The sequence below is a fragment of the Vicia villosa genome, linkage group LG1 (assembly GCF_029867415.1).
Source record: "Vicia villosa cultivar HV-30 ecotype Madison, WI linkage group LG1, Vvil1.0, whole genome shotgun sequence".
NCBI lineage: Eukaryota > Viridiplantae > Streptophyta > Magnoliopsida > Fabales > Fabaceae > Vicia > Vicia villosa.
In genome coordinates this window covers 144,188,135-144,203,320 of record NC_081180.1, presented here as the reverse complement: position 1 = coordinate 144,203,320, position 15,186 = coordinate 144,188,135, and the positions used below count along the sequence as shown (strand labels likewise).

At 37.7% G+C, this 15,186-nt stretch overlaps 2 protein-coding genes across 2 annotated transcripts; one reads left to right on the top strand and one right to left on the bottom strand.

Annotated features, from left to right (window-relative positions):
- The first annotated feature begins 869 nt into the window (after positions 1-869).
- LOC131644396 (legumin J-like) lies at positions 870-2,935 on the top strand. The gene is made up of 4 exons (XM_058914882.1): positions 870-1,200; positions 1,294-1,541; positions 1,661-2,368; positions 2,445-2,935. Exons 1-4 carry the CDS (start codon positions 900-902, stop codon positions 2,808-2,810), a joined length of 1,623 nt encoding a protein of 540 aa, XP_058770865.1. The 5' UTR covers positions 870-899; the 3' UTR covers positions 2,811-2,935.
- A 264-nt stretch (positions 2,936-3,199) lies between these two features.
- Positions 3,200-4,905, bottom strand: LOC131644397 (uncharacterized). Its single transcript, XM_058914883.1, has 6 exons — positions 4,745-4,905; positions 4,460-4,651; positions 4,055-4,366; positions 3,800-3,961; positions 3,574-3,657; positions 3,200-3,485 (listed from the first exon to the last, which is right to left on the bottom strand). The coding sequence occupies exons 1-6, from the start codon at positions 4,772-4,774 to the stop codon at positions 3,378-3,380; spliced, it is 888 nt and encodes a 295-aa protein (XP_058770866.1). The 5' UTR covers positions 4,775-4,905; the 3' UTR covers positions 3,200-3,377.
- Between the last annotated feature and the right edge of the window lie 10,281 nt (positions 4,906-15,186).

Here is a 15,186-nt window from a genome sequence, read left to right as displayed (position 1 = left end):
AAGTATCCAATGAGCTAAAACGTAATTCTGAATGGCAAAATAGATCAATAACTTTTATCCCTTTTCAGACAATAACTTTTCAATAGATCAATTAAATATTAATGTTAATAATAATGATTCCCAAAAGGCCAAATGAGTTGTAAACAAAACCTCCCTGACTAATTCAGTGGTCGAATTTACGTGCAGTCATGATATAAAAGTTCTTGCAATGACCATTTTACTGTTGTGCTGTGTGCATTAGGTTCGCATTATAAGTGATTCTAATGACTTAAGCTGTTTCCCTTAAATAGTATTTATTTTAATGCAAAAACATAAACTTTTATCTGTTTTTTATTATTCTAATGACTTAATTTTTTTCCTTAAATAGATGAAAACAACAAGAGAAGCAGCAAACTTATACGTCAGGTAGAAGCTAAATATCATGAGGCAAAGCCTCAAATTTCATATTTAAATTAGAGTTTTTTTTAAGGTAAAATCATTTTACTAGATAATATCCAATCATATTGATTTAAACATCAATGGCAACTTGAATATATACTCTAGTGCTTAGCTGAGTTAAATATCACCGCTTATACTATGCTCTTTTTCCAGTGACTGCGTCTATTTTATGTATATGAGTTTGAGCAAAATGGTTTGTTGCTGAATAAAGACAAGACTGTAAAGAATAGAGGCAGAGTGCATGGGGACCATTTACATATGTAAGGATAACAGCAAATATTCATTCTGTGTTGTCACTGTGAACATATATATCATCATTTGAGGTGTAAGAAATTAAGAACTGGAAACCATGCATGGTGATGAATGTCACCCTTACGTGTCCCTCCTTCACCCTTCTCCCATCTCTATAAATAACCACGCTGCAGGTTCTCCGCTTCATCGATCTCATTAGTAATCAGTTAATGATCACTATCACAATGGCCAAACACTTTCTATTTTCCTTGTGCTTCCTGCTCTTCACGAGTGCGTGCTTAGCACATCACTCTGAGTTAGATAGGTTCAACCAATGCCAGCTTGACAGTATCAATGCATTGGAACCAGATCACCGTGTTGAGTCAGAAGCTGGTCTCACTGAAACATGGAACCCCAATCACCCTGAACTACAATGTGCTGGTGTATCTCTTATCCGACGCACCATTGATCCTAATGGCCTTCACTTGCCTTCCTATTCACCATCCCCACAGTTGATTTTCATCATCCAAGGTTATTATGTGATCAAATATTCATTATTTGCTAAATATTCTATGCATTTGTTGAATTGTTTTGTAACTGATTAATGTTTTTTCTTCTATATAGGGAAGGGAGTACTTGGGCTTGCAGTTCCTGGTTGTCCCGAAACTTATGAAGAACCACGCTCACAATCTAGACAGAAACAACAACAACGGGACAGCCACCAGAAGATTCGACGCTTCTCTAAAGGTGATGTCATTGCCATTCCACCTGGAATTCCATACTGGACCTATAACCACGGTGATGAACCTCTTGTTGCCATTAGTCTTCTCGACATTTCCAACACTCTAAACCAGCTCGATTCAACCCCCAGAGTAAGTAACTGTTACATTATCCAAATTTTGATAGTGTCTTGCCGTTGCAGAGAATTATAAACTTTTGTAATGTATTATATTTTCTACTCAACTAATTATATGTAAATATGTGTTTGCAGGTATTCTATCTTGGCGGAAACCCAGAGGCAGAGTTCCCCGAAACACAAGAACAAGAACGACCAAGACGCGTAGTACCTTTTGGACGTAGAGGTGGACAGAACCAAAAACAGGAGGAGTCCGAGGAACAAAACGAAGGTAATAGCGTGTTGAGTGGCTTCGGCGCAGAGTTTTTAGCACAATCACTCAACACCAATGAGCATACAGCCAAGAGACTTCGATCTCCACGGGACAAAAGGGGTCAAATCGTAAAAGTAGAGGACGGTCTTGACATTATCAGTCCTGAGTTACAAGAAGAAGAACAGCAACAAAGTCACAGTCAAAGAGAGGAGGAAGAAGCTCATGGCAAACGTAGTGAAAAAGAAGAGGAGGACGAAGAGGATGAACCTCTCATCCATGAGATTATTAAAAAGTGGAAGAAAGAAACAGAAGAAAAGAAACGGGAATCACGCGGACAAGGAGAAGAAAAAGAACAAGTAGAGGAAGAAGAAAAGGAGGAAGAGGAAGAAGTACATAGGGAACACAGCAAAGGAAGTAAGAATGGTTTGGAAGAAACTATTTGCACTACAAGGATTCGTGAAAACATCGCTCGCCCTTCACGTGCTGATCTCTACAACCCGCGTGCTGGTCGCATCAGCACTGTTAACAGTTTAACCCTCCCAATCCTCCGCAATTTACGCCTCAGTGCAGAATATGTTCTTCTCTACAGGGTATGCATAGTACTAGTAATTTTTTAACCAATGTGTATATTTCCATAATATGATTAATGTGTATATTTCTATGCAGAATGGTATATATGCTCCACACTGGAACATCAACGCCAACAGCCTCTTGTACGTGATTAGAGGACAGGGAAGAGTTAGAATAGTGAACAGTCAAGGAAATCCAGTGTTCGACGACAAAGTGAGAAAGGGACAATTGGTGGTGGTGCCACAAAACTTTGTGGTGGCTGAACAAGCAGGAGATGAAGAAGCTTTTGAGTATGTAGTGTTCAAGACAAATGATAGAGCTGCTGTTAGCCATGTAAAACAGGTGTTTAGGGCGACTCCTGCTGAGGTTCTTGCAAATGCTTTCGGACTTCGAAAGAGTGAAGCTGCTCAAATTAAGTATAATGGAAATCGTGGCTCGCTGGTTCAGCCTCAATCTCAATAAACTCATGCAATGCAATGTCGAGGTGGCCATCTTATGTAACAAAATAATAATAAAATAAATTTTGGATGTGCTGTACTGAAGAACTTGAGTTTTAAAAATATTAATAAAGTTATGGCCTTGTGACATTTCTATCCTGATCTTAATCTAAACTGGTATGCATATATGTTTAAGTGCAATAATATTGTTTCAATATCACTTTTCATACAGGAATTTTTCAAGAGATCAATTAAATAATAATGATGCACAGCTAGGCCCTGTGGCTTCAAAACAAAATCTCCACTGGTTCCATCAATGGTCGAATTTCTTTGAAGTCATGATAGAGAAACTTTGCATTCCGTGAAGTACTTATTTATACATCTCATCCATCTACTTCAATGAGAATTCTGATATTTATCAATCAAAAGTAACCACCACACCAATTTATTAAATAGTTAAGTGTTTGCTTAAAAGCACTTATGTGGTAAAGTATCGAAACAATTAAGTGCTCTCCAATAACAAGTTTTGTGATCTGTTATATTTATTACCAATATTTCTACAACTACTTTCATTGTAATGCGAGGAACAAGATTAGACCAGAACAAACCCTTCCATCACCGTAACAGCTTTCCCGCGCAAAAACACTCTTTGTTTCTGCTCATCAAAATGAAGATCGAGAATTCCTCCTCTAGCTGATGCCTGCACAAATGTAAACCACATATTAGTACAACAATGACATAGATAATCCCAATGAAGATCAACGAAAAGATAGTAGTAGTAGTTATACCTGATAAGCCCTTAAATCAAACTTTCCCAGCTTCTTGCTCCAATAGGGTACCAAGCCACAGTGTGCACTTCCAGTAACAGGATCCTGAATTGTGTTAAAAAAACTCGAAATCTGAACCTTACTTTACTTAGATTTTCAGTGTTCATCACTTCATTCATTGCATGGTTAAGGAGACATTATCAATTCAACTAAAGGAACATTATGATCATAGTTTTTAGTCACTTACCTCATTGATTCCACATTTTGGACTGAAATATCGACTGTAGAAGTCAATTCCTGACTCTGGAGGAGCAATCCCAGTAAGAATTATTCCCATTCCAGGACATTTAACAATCACATCAAGTTGTGGCTGTACTTCTATCACATTTTTTCCAGATGCGACAACAACCTACGAGAAGTAATAAGATTAATAAGGTTGAATGAGCATAAATTGAACGAACTAATATCAATAAATACGGAAGAGAGAAGATATAGGATTTACAATTAAATTATCTCCATTTTGTGTCTTCTTTATATCAATGATTGAAGCACCATTCAATGCGGAAGAAATGAGTGAAGTGTCATCGGAGATGGATTCTGTGGTAGGATCTGCAGGAAAATCCAGTTCAATATAAAATCCAACCGGAGCTTCACCATTCTGTGAGTTCGGTATACCGGTAGCATCCGTTGAAGGGATCTTTTTGACAGTTAAAATTCCAGATAGTGTCTCAAATTCAATAACATTGTTGTCGACCAAACCAGATGAAAAAAGTGTGTGCGAAGCTGCTAATGTGGCATGACCACAAAGTTCAACCTGGATTATAATAGGATCCAAATGATGTTAATAATAGTAATAAGCCATGTTTAAGAGAATTGAAAAGTTCATAATTAAAAGCTAGATCCTAACCTCAGTAGTAGGAGTAAACCATCTGAGACCAAAACGAGGAACATAAGTACCATGAATTGGAGTCAAGAAACATGTCTCAGAAATATTGAATTCAGCAGCTAATGATTGCAACCATTCATCGTCTCTGTCTTGTTCTAATAAACACACCGCTGCTGGGTTTCCTTTGAAAGCTGAATCTGTGAATGCATCCACCTGTGTATCTCATCACTCAGGTTCATATGCACCACAACAACTATTTTTCATAACAAAAAAACATTTAATAGTCGAACAAATGAACACGCATACCACATAGTACTTCACAGGTTTCTTTGCCATTGATGATATTACTGGTTGTAGAACTGGTCAAAGCCCTTGTTAGGTGAGTTTAGACTATGGACCAGGTTCTCACAATTTGTAAAGCGAGAGTATTGATTCCACAGAAACAAGATAAAACAAATGTATTGTTCAATAGTTGTTACGGTTTTATATCATTGGTCAATGGCTCTTAAAGTTTTAAATCATTTCCAATGAGACAATTTGATCTTACATCAGAAGTATCGTCGTGGTACTTCGATGCTAAAGTAAGTACGAGAGCAGGGAGAGCAAATACAGAAAAGGTGAGATAGAATGTGTTGAATAAACTTCAATATTATGTTAAATGAGTTTTTATTAATAAGTTAGTGAAAAAACAAAGAGTCTCTTGTAGTTGGAAGGTCAAGAGATAGTGGCATATTAAGAGTATTTATTTGCTTTAATTTCTTATTATAGCAGAAGTCTTTTAGGTCAATATAAAGACTTGTTTATATTTTCATTTTCAACAAGAAAGTAAAAAAGTGCAGTTTTAAAGCAAGTCTTCCACCAGTGGAAGTATACTGTTAAAAATGTCTAAAATTGTTACAACTGCAAAATAGAATTAGCAGTCAGTTTTTACAAATTGGTATCAGAGCTAATGGCGAATACGATGAGTCAAATGCCGCTACCACGATTAACGAAGGCGAATTACGAAAACTAGAGTATCCAAATGAAAGCTCTTCTTGGATCTCTAGATTCGTGGGAGGCAGTCGAAACTGGTTTAACAGAACCAGATAATACCGGAGGGTATACAGCAGCTCAAACCAAGGCGTTGAAAGAGACGCGTTCGAAGGATAAGACGGCACTGTACATCTTGTTCCGAGTTGTTGATGAATTAGGCTTTGAAAAGATTGCAGGTGCAACGACTTCGAAACAAGCATGGGACACGTTAGAAAAAGTATACAAAGGAGCTGACCGAGTCAAGCAAGTTCGTCTTCAAACTCTTCGAGAGAACTGGAGAGAATGAAGATGAAGGAGTCGGAAAATGTATCAGAATACATCACGCGTTTGCAAACAGTGGTGAATAAACTCAATCGAAATGGAGAAACGATGACTGATGCTCGTATTGTCGAAAAGATTCTCAGATCTTTAACTGATAACTTTAAGAATGTTGTGTGCGCGATAGAAGAGCCGAAGGACCTTGCAACGCTCACAGTCGAAGAGCTAGCTGGTTCTCTCGAGGCACACGAACAACGTAAGATCAAAAAGAAGGAGGAGACAAACGACGAAGCAGTTCAGACCAAGGAGTCCACCAAAGACGAAAAGGTGCTCTTTTCTCAAAACTTTCGAGGAAGAGGACGTGGCCGTGGAGGTTGTGACAGTGGTCGAAGTGGTCAAGGCAGCAACTTTGAGAGAGGACAGTCGAGCCAGCAAAATTGGCGTGGCAAAGGACGTGGTCAAAGAGGTGGTCGATTGAACTACTCCAACATCGAATGTGACAAATGTAACAAACATGGTCATTATGCAAAGGATTGCAACTCCTACAAATGCTATAACTGTGATAAAATGGGACATCTTGCAAAAGATTGTCGAGTCGAAAAGAAGGTAGAAGAAACAACCAATCTAGCTTTGGAAGCCGAAGCGAATGAAGGCTTTCTGCTGATGACTAAAAAAGAAGTAGACGCGAATAATGATAATATGTGGTATCTTGACTCAGGGGCAAGTAACCATATGTGTGGTCACAAACAACTATTTAAAGAAATGCAAAAGATTGAAGATGGTCATGTGTCTTTCGGAGATGCATCGAAAGTGAAGGTCGAAGGCAAAGGTACAATTTGTTACTTGCAGAAGGATGACTTGACTGGGTCAATCCAAGATGTGTACTATGTACCAGATCTCAAGACAAATATTTTTAGTTTGGGGCAACTCACAAAAAAGGGTTATTCGATATTCATGAAAGATCAGATATTACACTTGAAGGACAAGCTAGGGCATCTGGTTGCTCAAGTCGAAAAGGGGAAAAATCGAATGTACAAACTGAACTTGAGAAGCGTTCGAGGAAAATGTTTGCAAGCCATTGTTGAAGACAAAGCATCGTTGTGGCATCTACGTTTTGGTCATCTACATCATGCTAGTCTGAGAAGGTTAGCAAAGAACATGGTGCACGGGCTACTAGACATGGACTATGAAGGAAAATTTTGTGAAGAATGTGTGCTTAGCAAACAAACAAGAACCTCATTTCAAAAGAAGGCAGAATATCAAGCTAAACATATTCTCGAACTGATTCATACCGACATATGTGGACCAATCACTCCGGAATCTTTCAGTGGCAAAAGGTATTTCATTTCCTTTATCGACGATTTCTCACGAAAGACCTGGGTTTATTTCTTGAAAGAAAAATCTGAAGCATTTGAGGTGTTCAAAAAGTTCAAAGTAATGGTGGAGAAGGCAACTGATAGACACATCAAAGCCATTCGATCTGACAGAGGTGGTGAGTATACTTCGACAGCCTTTATGAAGTATTGTGAAGAGCAGGGCATAAGGAGATTTCTAACTGCACCATATTCACCTCAACAAAATGGTGTGTCTGAAAGGAAGAATCGAACAATTCTCGACATGGTTCGATCAATGCTTAAGAACAAGAACATGTCGAAGGAATTTTGGGCAGAAGTTGTACAATGTGCCATTTATGTTCAGAATCGATGTCCACATTCAAAGTTAGAAGATCAAACACCACAAGAAGCATGGAGCGGACAGAAGCCAACAGTTTCTCATTTCAAAGTATTTGGTAGTGTGGCTTATGCACACGTACCGGATCAAGGAAGAACAAAGCTTGAAGACAAAAGTCATAAATACATATTCATTGGATATGATGAGAAGACAAAAGGGTACAGGTTGTTTGATCCCATAAGCAAGAAGGTGATAGTGAGTAGAGATGTTCGAGTAAACGAAATGAGCAAGTGGGACTGGAATAATTCGACAGAAGTTATCGTCGAAGTTGGAGAAACATCAGTCGCTGTAACAATAAGCAATTCAACAGAACTTGAAGATTCTGACAATGAAGATGAACCTCTAGAACCCAAAATGCGAAGTCTTCAAGATTTGTATGATATGACAGAAGAAGTACACCTTGTATGTCTTTTGGCAGATACTGTAACACCCTTCTAAACCCCACGGAAATTAATAAAATAACTCAGAGTAAAACATGAAAACAAGGGTGCCACAATTCCAATTATAACAAATTTATCATAAATTCATTGTCATGCTTTCACTAAGGAACAATTTGTCATAATACATAAACATCTCATGTTTACACAGCGGAAAATTCATCATACGGATAAGCATAACATCATCTATGCAATATCCCACATAATTTAATACAATAACAACACGATAGAGTATCATCATAAACTCTAATCTAACGTTTCCCCAGTGTTACAATATCAGAGCATGACACCGACACTATACTTAAACAAACTGGCCTATGAGTTATCCTCACCAGAGCCAAAAGCCGCTACTCGCCAACCTGAAATCATCAAAGTAAGGGTGAGTCTCATTCACAATTAACAAATGTTATCGAATCATAAACAATAACACATCATAATCACATTATTCATCCAATTTCATTATATTCAGATTGTCAGGGAGTACTTATCAACACACAACAATAATAGAATACATTACAAAAAGACATCACCATAACAATTACACCATCATCAAATATTATAACATTGGAAAATCTTCCATTCATGTTATAATTATACACAACAACCTAATGCAAATGCAACTATATGCATGTGGTACCAAACATGGGATAACCCATCTCACCGATCCACCACCATAAAGATTCGGCTACTTCTCTCACCAATTCCACACAATGGGAATTAGCTACCGCTGTCCCACCACCATAAGGGATACAGCCCACAACATGATTATGAAATGCATGTATCAACCATAACATGCTCATCATCAACATTAATCAACCAGATATCATAATCATCAACCACCACAATAATCAACAGCCACACACAGTTATGTTGTTTCTCAACCATAATAAAATACATATTTTACATCAATAATATATGTATAACAAACACCAATTACAACCACAGCATCATAGCAGGTAAATCATTCATTATATAGTGCACAACAATAGCACCCCTCACAATCGCATACCAAGTACGACAAAGCAACTCATCCACGATAGAGTATTTACCTCATCATTCATCAAAATACATGATAACCATATTTACCATGAACAACATCCATTTGTATAACAAACAGGAGCAATCATATTATAACAACACCATCATTGCACACATTCAATTATGCAAACAACAACCCATTGCACCTCATCATTTATGCAAAACAAGAGTAAACCAGATTTGAAGAAAACGATACTTTTCAAAATAAAATCAAGTTATTGTTGTTATATTTATTTTATATGGTAGAACATTCAATTTAAGGAACAACGTCCAAAACGGCGTCTAAAACGGACTTACGGTTTGAAAGTTACACATTTTTACATTTTTCAAAGAAAATAATTATCGCTACAGCACGCGGCGCCACACACAGTTCGCGGCGCGTAAAGAATAGAAAACACGCCTTCGCGGCGCAAACACAGGTTCGCGGCGCGGAACGAGAAAAGTTACGCCTTCGCGGCGTGCACCCACCTTCGCGGCGCGAACTGGCAAAAACCAGAGATCTCACATCGATTGACAGCATTACGGGATTCTTCCCAAAATCCCCAAAACCCAAATCAAGTTATATCATGAACCTCGAATACCACCATATCAGCCACATACATGTTATAACACAAATATAACACACAAAGAGGATCATTCAATCATCATAACAACCATATAATCATACAATTCATCACGTCAAACAATTCCCATCAAAATCATCCCAAAACCCCAACCTAACATATAACCAATTGACACAAACAATGCATCTAAATCAGTCCCATCATCTATAATACGATAAAAGATGTTAACCGGAAGAGTCCCCCCTTACCTTAGCCAAAGATCTTGATTAGCCCTCTTCCTCTTCTGTTCCTCTTTCACGTATCAGCTTTCCAATCTCTCATCTCCTCTGCTCTGTTTTTCACGTTCCTTTTTCCTTTTTCCCAATTTTCTTTATTTCCTTTATTTTATAAAAACATAAAATAATTAGTAGCGGGCTTACTCACTTAGCACCCCCATACTACTAATCTCACCATTCCAGCCCAATGGCCCTTAATCCATAATTCTCCAATAATTCAACAAAATACCAAATAATTATAAATAATAATTTAATTTCCGATTAAATTAAAATTAGAAAATATGGGGTGTTACAACTCTCCCCCACTAAAAGAGTTTTCGTCCTCGAAAACATACCTCAAGTAACCAGCTCGTAAAAGAGTCCTTTACCTGAGTCTCCAGCTCTCAATTAATATTACCATCAGTCAATCCCCAAAAATCCATCTGACATAATCAACAGGAAACATGTTTCATACATTTAAATCCCAGTTCTTACGTCGCATTTGGCTATCCAAAAATATACCACTCGCTATATCTCCAAAAGGTTAACAACAACAGAACATTGAGGTACAACCTATACAATACGCTCAACAACCGAGTAATGCAATTACACAATGTATAGTATGATCACACTTGATCAACAATACAGTAATGGATCCCTTCTACCGAACATACCAACCTTAGACACGCTTTTCCATCTGAGCGATAAGGTAATACTTACACTTTTCACCAACCGCTTCCTTCAAGAAACCCAATACTCATATTCCTATACCATTGAATTCCAGTTATCTGACTCCTCTTAAGTCACACCAGTAATTATCCAACACGTTACATTCCGTTTTTCCGCACTACTCTGATTACTGATTACAATCATCTATACCAAATGGATTTCTGAGTTTCACCCGATTCTGACTCTCTTTACTCATTCGTCCAAGAATCATCCATCATCATTCATGGTACCATTTTACCACTCAGTAATACTTACTCGCACTCAAAAACAAATTCCTGCGTTACTACATCTATTAAACATTCCGTCCATCGGAACGAGTACGCACAAGTAGTTATAATCACACTCATCAGCCTCGATATACCATTGCTTACATACTAGTTCAAACCGAATCCCACTCTTCTTTAAGAATTAAATCCACTTCGTCCTTCATAGAGTGTAATTACTCATTATATCTGGAATTTACAATATCACCTTAATAACAACACAAAATTATTACAGCATCATATAGTATCAACTCTTCGTTTTAATTTCGCCGAATACATACTCGTTAACTACGTACAACCGTAATAACATTTTCATCATCTCGACAATTATTCAAAAGAGTTATAATCCTTCGACACGACATCCTTACATCCACTGGATTCTAAATCCAACATATAGATCAATACATATTCTCTATGTAGGCTTCCGACATATTAATTCCTTGCTTCCCGCGAGTAGTACTCATAACACTACTCCACATCGCACTTTCGCTGCGCGACTCTGATTACCCGTTTTAAGTCATTTGCCCATCATGTTGCACTCTTCCATATTCACTTCTTCATAATTTCACACACATAGCGAGTGATTATTCTTCACGGCTTAGTATTCATCACATCTTATACCATTAAGGTAACAAAACAAGTTCATCTCATTTATATGATTTCCGTCTACTACCAACAAGAGATTAAGGGTGATCAAGTCCTCAATTTGTCAATAGATAGTCGTCATCCATATTTAAGCATAAACTGTCGTTACTACATAACAGTGTCCTTTCCGAGTTTGCACCCAACTCATTAACATCGTCGTAGTTCAATAATCCACTACGGTGTCCTTCTTCTAGAATATTCTTCCGAAGCTCAAAAACATCAGGAACACAGTCCAATCACTAACCTCATTATATTATTCTCGTCGATTCTGAATTCACCGCCTTTACCTTGGTAATTCAAAGTCAACTTATCGATCAACTCACATCATCTTGCTGACCTTCTCTAATCTCGTCAAGAATGCCATTAGTCATCTTTAGCATACCCAATCTAACACTATTAGGAGTGCCTTCACATACCAACTCAAGTCTCAAAATTGTCCAATCAAATCCAACTCATTCACCATTAGCACCGACATATTTAAAGACTTCCTACTCAAGCAGTAACTCAACATTCATAACTCGTGGTTTTGCTCCAAATTCTATGACATCTTTCATGCCCAAATATCATCCCACTCAACATCTCAACAAGGTCTTCCTTACATTCAATAAGTGTCAGAAATTCTCTAAAATTCTTCTTTTATACTTATCGTTACCTGGCCATCACAAATACGATTCCAATAGTTCTAAAGTTTATCCCATCTTTACTACTAATTCGCTTCTCACTAAAATCCATCGGTACTCAAATCATCTTTATTACCGAATATCTCATCGACTTATTCATCAACAACATGTCTTACTCAACTCCGTTCGAATGATCACGGTAGTAGGCATTCCTATTCAACAAATTTCACACTTCCTTAACTGAATTCAGAATATCTTCTCATAGGATCACCTCTACTGTATTTATAAATCTCCCATAATGTAGAACATAATCCCTCCTCTTCATAGGTTCAAACGGCACGTTAATCCGACACTCGGAACTCAAGATATGAATTTTCCAATCGTTGTCCGAAAATCCAACACCGACATCATGCCCCGACACTCTCTATACGGTATTCTTAAATCTCTTCAAATGGCATATTCAATTCTTAAAATCACTTCTCAACAACCTTCTAATCGTTCCTTCAATCCGTTCAACACTGACACTGACATCCCGTGCAGTACCAATAAACAAGTCTAGTTATAAGAACAAGAGTAACCGTAACTTCGCCTCCTTCCAACGTCATCCTGTCACAATTAATTATGTTACAGCTGCTGCAACCATTTTTATAACAAAGTTCATCTCGTTAGCTTTCCGACGCTTCAAACGGAACTCAATTCGGATGTCCAGAACTCCAGTTATGAATTTTCGAAGTTCCGCAGCTATTCAGCAATTTTCCTGCGTTTTGCTTACGAAAATCTCTCTCCAAAACTCATTCTCTTCAACTCTATCACATTCCAAACAGCCCCTTATCGTATCTCTTCACTTTCAAACATTCTTATGACTTGAGCAACACATCCTATCGCCGAAGTGCGATTTCTGAAACATTACAACATCAATCCTCTTTGCAACTTGCAGCTGACTCTCTTCCGAGGTGTAAGGCTACACAACTGACAACTTCGCAGCACACCAGCAGAGCTGATACATTGCAACTTTCTAATTTTCCTCTCCTACAAATAATCATCAATTTCATATAATCATCCTCCTTCAAGATGCTCCAACTTAATTATCAGCCAAGTCTTAATTCTAAGTCACCTTCGATTCGGAAAACAACAACCCCAATAATGCTTGCATTGTTGCCAACAACAGCCGACTGACTCAATCATCTTACAACTGAAACATAACTGAGAAGTGAAACTTCTCCCCCACTTGTTTCAAACCAACTTCCACAACAAACAACAAAGTACCGACAGTGATTCACTCACATGTCGCGTACCAAGGGATAATATGCCGACAGTATTCAACCGTCGTGCAACTCAACTGACTCGATAATTGGCCGGACGGACCGACCTGCTCTGATACCACTATTGTAACACCCTTCTAAACCCCACGGAAATTAATAAAATAACTCAGAGTAAAACATGAAAACAAGGGTGCCACAATTCCAATTATAACAAATTTATCATAAATTCATTGTCATGCTTTCACTAAGGAACAATTTGTCATAATACATAAACATCTCATGTTTACACAGCGGAAAATTCATCATACGGATAAGCATAACATCATATATGCAATATCCCACATAATTTAATACAATAACAACACGATAGAGTATCATCATAAACTCTAATCTAACGTTTCCCCAGTGTTACAATATCAGAGCATGACACCGACACTATACTTAAACAAACTGGCCTATGAGCTATCCTCACCAGAGCCAAAAGCCGCTACTCGCCAATCTGAAATCATCAAAGTAAGGGTGAGTCTCATTCACAATTAATAAATGTTATCGAATCATAAACAATAACACATCATAGTCACATTATTCATCCAATTTCATTATATTCAGATTGTCAGGGAGTACTTATCAACACACAACAACAATAGAATACATTACAAAAAGACATCACCATAACAATTACACCACCATCAAATATTATAATATTGGACAATCTTCCATTCATGTTATAATTATACACAACAACCTAATGCAAATGCAACTATATGCATGTGGTACCAAACATGGGATAACTCATCTCACCGATCCACCACCATAAAGATTTGGCTACTTCTCTCACCAATTCTACACAATGGGAATTAGCTACCGCAGTCCCACCACCATAAGGGATACAGCCCACAACATGATTATGAAATGCATGTATCAACCATAACATGCTCATCATCAACATTAATCAACCAGATATCATAATCATCAACCACCACAATAATCAACAGCCACACACAGTTATGTTGTTTCTCAACCATAATAAAATACATATTTTACATCAACAATATATGTATAACAAACACCAATTACAACCACAGCATCATAGCAGGTAAATCATTCATTATATAGTGCACAACAATAGCACCCCTCACAATCGCATACCAAGTACGACAAAGCAACTCATCCACGATAGAGTATTTACCTCATCATTCATCAAAATACATGATAACCATATTTACCATGAACAACATCCATTTGTATAACAAACAGGAGCAATCATATTATAACAACACCATCATTGCACACATTCAATTATGCAAACAACAACCCATTGCACCTCATCATTTATGCAAAACAAGAGTAAACCAGATTTGAAGAAAACGATACTTTTCAAAATAAAATCAAGTTATTGTTGTTATATTTATTTTATATGGTAGAACATTCAATTTAAGGAACAACGTCCAAAACGGCGTCTAAAACGGACTTACGGTTTGAAAGTTACACATTTTTACATTTTTCAAAGAAAATAATTATCGCTACAGCACGCGGCGCCACACACAGTTCGCGGCGCGTAACGAATAGAAAACACGCCTTCGCGGCGCAAACACAGGTTCGTGGCGCGGAACGAGAAAAGTTACGCCTTCGCGGCGCGCACCCACCTTCGCGGCGCGAACTGGCAAAAACCAGAGATCTCACATCGATTGACAGCATTACGGGATTCTTCCCAAAATCCCCAAAACCCAAATCAAGTTATATCATGAACCTCAAATACCACCATATCAGCCACATACATGTTATAACACAAATATAACACACAAAGAGGATCATTCAATCATCATAACAACCATATAATCATACAATTCATCACGTCAAACAATTCCCATCAAAATCATCCCAAAACCCCAACCTAACATATAACCAATTGACAC